The 3,935-nt window shown below is 25.4% G+C and overlaps 1 protein-coding gene across 1 annotated transcript; it reads left to right on the top strand.

Annotated features, from left to right (window-relative positions):
• Positions 1-393: 393 nt before the first annotated feature.
• LOC111295152 (transcription factor bHLH168-like) lies at positions 394-2,188 on the top strand. Its single transcript, XM_022888535.2, has 3 exons — positions 394-708; positions 935-1,243; positions 1,948-2,188. The coding sequence occupies exons 1-3, from the start codon at positions 529-531 to the stop codon at positions 2,020-2,022; spliced, it is 564 nt and encodes a 187-aa protein (XP_022744270.1). The 5' UTR covers positions 394-528; the 3' UTR covers positions 2,023-2,188.
• Positions 2,189-3,935: the final 1,747 nt, after the last annotated feature.

Raw genomic sequence — 3,935 nt, 5'->3', positions numbered from 1 at the left:
ACTTATTGTACTTATTGAAAAGCTTTTTGATTTGGTTTAAAAATCAAATTTTTAAATTGAAAAATCATATTTCTATATTATTTAACATCCAAATTAGATAAAAGAATAATTTTTATATGCAAAAATTACTTTTAACAACAATGTAAAATTTCCGACACTTGTACAAAAAAAAAACAAAATCAAACTTTAAATCTTAATTTTTCTGGAAAGGGATAAAGTTTAATTGTCAACTTTGGAGGCTCCACAAACTGTAGCCGATATTTATTGCCATCAATTATAGCGTATTTAATTATAGTTCAAACTTAGTTTTAAATAGTCAAGCAACGAGAATGCAAAATCAAACTTGCAAATCAAGTTGCGTTTTGAAATTTTCAAAAGGCAAATTAGTTTTGTTCATTAGTTGCGAATAGCGGGGTTGCACCTGAAGGAATTATTATTTTGTTGGTTTCCTTTAAGTGGAGCAAAAAGGGGCTTGGGGGTGTGACTTTTGGCTATAAAAGAAGCCCTAAGTTTCGGCTTCAAAGACCCATGTTACACATTGTCCTTGCTGGCCTCGGAACACAAGACCTAACAAATTTACATACTTTGGGATTGCGTCGGTCCTTATTATCGAAAATGAATCGAAATTTGTTAGAAAGAGAACGGAGATCGAACATGAGAAATCTCTTTTCCAGGCTCTTTTCTCTCCTTCCTCCTCCATCGATCAGGGTACGTATACTCATCTCTCTCTTTTTTTATTATTATTGTTATTATTTTTTTGTTTCAACATGTAAAAATTATGTCATAAATTAATTTCAGCTATTCTTTTCAAGGTTCAAATATGAGTACTCCAAATTTTAAATTTTGAAATTGTAATAATTGGTGTGTTTAACGTTGCTTTAACTAGAAATGCATATGGATTTTGCATTAATATGATATTCATGGATTCTTGTAGATGTCAGTCCCTGATATGGTGGAGCAAGCCACCTTATATATAAACCACTTTCAAAGACATCTGGATGAACTCAGGCAAAGGAGGACGCAACTAGAAGAAGCTAACAAATCGACAAGGGACACGATGATAACCCCAGATCTAAATATAACAGAGTCTAATTCTATTATGGAAGTGAATCTAATTACAGGATCGGACATGAAGTTTTCATTATGTGACATTGTTAATACCATTGAGGCAGAAGGAGCTGAAGTTATAACTCTTACATACAATAATGCAGGGAACGTGAACTTCCTTACAATTCATTGCCAGGTAAATGATATTTGCGGCGCTCAAGGTTTTGGAATATTGTTATAGAGAGACTTGGGTTGTTGAAGTAGACGGTTTAGCATACATTTAACGTGCATGCATTGTATTTTTTTTGTACATAAAAAATTTACGGGAGGCAGAGAGGTTATTTTATTTCAAGATCAGCACGTAAAATTTTTATAAAGATTTATATTAGATTTATAAATTGTTTATCAACAAAAAATTACTAACAATTGATAGAAGTTGAACTTAAATTGTCTCAATGAAATGCTTGATCCTTAACAACTGAACCAATTTTAATTATTTTCTATTCCGTTAGTTTCACTACTTTTGATCATAGGTAGGGAACAAGAAGTTATGTCGTCCCCAAATGTTGCTTAAATCACATTTGCAAGAATAAATGAATTCAATCATTCCTATAAACGGTTTTTGTATCTTTATTTCAGTTCTTTCTTTCCTTTTTTTTTTTTTTTTTGTGTGCGTTTGCTAATATATGTGGATTTTTATTTGTCAACTTCACAGTTTAGCCCTACGAAATTACAGTGCTAGTGAACTAGCTATATTCTGTTCCTTGAATATAACTTATATCCCTTTGCAATAATTAAGACATCATTATATGTTTTTGATTCAACATCTTCGCTATATTCATCAAACATATAAATGTTTGATTTTAGTGCTAAAAAATTCGCAATCTTGATTTTCTACAGGCTTCTGTCTCTTCTAGAAATGGAATTGAAAGCTCAAGACTGCTTCAGAGATTGAGGACTATGATTGAAGAATAAAGTTCCAGCCTAAGTTATAGCTGTTGGAGAATACATTAATTTTCTGCTAATTAGGAATAAAATCTGTTTGATTATCCGGGGGAAAAATTCTAGTAGTATGTTCTGTTTAAATATTGTAAAATGGGTTGTTATAACCTTTATGTGTAGCTTATTGAAAAACCAATGAAATGTTATACCTTATTCATAGCTCTTTTCTTTTCAAATGAAACGAGGATCTTTTATTATCCTCCACCGTACAGGTCCCCTTAAAAAATATATATATGAACACACGCGCGCAGATATACATATATATATATATATATAAAACAATATCATTTCAAATCAATTTTTGTCTTATTTTAAGGATGCATGAACTAATATTAATTCTTTTTCTGTAAACAAAGAGTTTGGATATGGAAATAAGTTTGGTGAATTTGTTGATTTTCTTTTTTACTATTTGAGATATGTTTTTTTAATACGAGGATTCGAAACTATATATCTAGCTCTTAATTTGAGCTAGAGATATATGAACTTTATCATTGGTTGGGGCATCCAATACGTTTTTTGTTACGCATATTTCAAATATTTGAAAATAAAGGGCATACCCATATGGTGGACATGGGCTGGGTATTAGAAAATCATAACTAGAGACCAGAGTCCAAAGGCCATTATGTATAATTAAAGCATATCTTTCGTGTAAAATTGGAATAGATAATTAATGAATAATAGAAGAGGAACATAGGATTTTATTTAACGTCAAATTATGTTAGTAATAGATTATTATATTTTATGAAAATTTAAAATTTTATTATTGTATTATAATTTATATAAATTTAATTATAATGTTATTTTGATTTCATAATTTTAGTATAATCACTAATTTTATTATTATTTTTTTTGTCGTTAAAAATGCTAACTTGATTGTTAATTTTGTTGATATAACATTGACTTATTAATGTGATAATTTTGATGAATGAATAAGTTATTAAATTATGAAATGGTCCTTGCACTCACACAAAATTTTAAATTTAATCCTTATACTCATCTGAAATTTAAAATTTAGTCCCTTTAATAGTAAAAAAATATTTTGAATTTTCTAAAAATTTTTTAGTTTTTAAAAATATTAAATTTACTTTTTTATGTTTTAATATTTTTAATTTTATTTTTTGAAATTTTTTTTTATTTTTTAATATTTAGAGATTTAGAAATTTTCTAGAAATTTATAATATTTTGAATTTTTGAGAAAATTCTTAGTTTTTTAAAATATTAAAATTACTTTTTCCAATATTTCAATTTTTAAATTAAAATCATTTTTCATTTTTTTAATTTTTTTAATTTTTTTATTTTAATATTTTATTTAATCAAAATATTTAATTTTTGTTTTTAACTTTTAGAAGTTTTATAAAATGTTGTATATATTTTAATTCCTTTTATGTTTTTTAGAATTTTTTTATATTTTTTTAATATTTAAATAAATAAATTATAAAGAATACACGGGTCTTTAGGATTTTATCTATTTTGATATATTTGAGATGAAAGAATATAAAAATCGAGGGTAAAACAAAGAAATAAAGAAACCGTATGTATTTCTTATTTCGCTTTATTTTTTATTTGAATAAGATAAAAAAAAAACATATACAATATTTTTAAAATTTATAAACTCTTTTTAAAAATATCAAATATTATAAAAATTTTCTAAAAAATATGAAAAATTTTATAAAACTTCCAAAAAATTAAAAATAATAAAATTAAATATTATGTTTAAATAAAAATGTTAAATTAAAAAAATTTCGAAAACTAAAATTAAAAATATTGAAATATTGAAAAAAATAAATTTAATATTTTTACAAAATCTAGAGAATTTATAAAAAATTTTGAGATGATGAATTTTATAATAGAGAAACTAAATTTTAAATTTCATGTATAGAAATTAA

Source organism: Durio zibethinus, chromosome 14 (assembly GCF_047325235.1).
Source record: "Durio zibethinus cultivar Kanyao isolate XHJ-2024 chromosome 14, ASM4732523v1, whole genome shotgun sequence".
NCBI classification, from domain to species: domain Eukaryota; kingdom Viridiplantae; phylum Streptophyta; class Magnoliopsida; order Malvales; family Malvaceae; genus Durio; species Durio zibethinus.
Note: the sequence above shows the minus strand (reverse complement) of the source record. Positions and strands in the feature narration are given on the sequence as shown.

Bases quoted from the DNA above. Each gene is read 5' to 3' on its own strand.
- LOC111295152 (XM_022888535.2), top strand. From the start codon at position 529: ATGTTACACATTGTCCTTGCTGGCCTCGGAACACAAGACCTAACAAAT. The intron at 709-934 runs GTACGTATACTC...GGATTCTTGTAG, and splicing joins TTCCTCCTCCATCGATCAGG to ATGTCAGTCCCTGATATGGT. The intron at 1,244-1,947 runs GTAAATGATATT...GATTTTCTACAG, and splicing joins TCCTTACAATTCATTGCCAG to GCTTCTGTCTCTTCTAGAAA.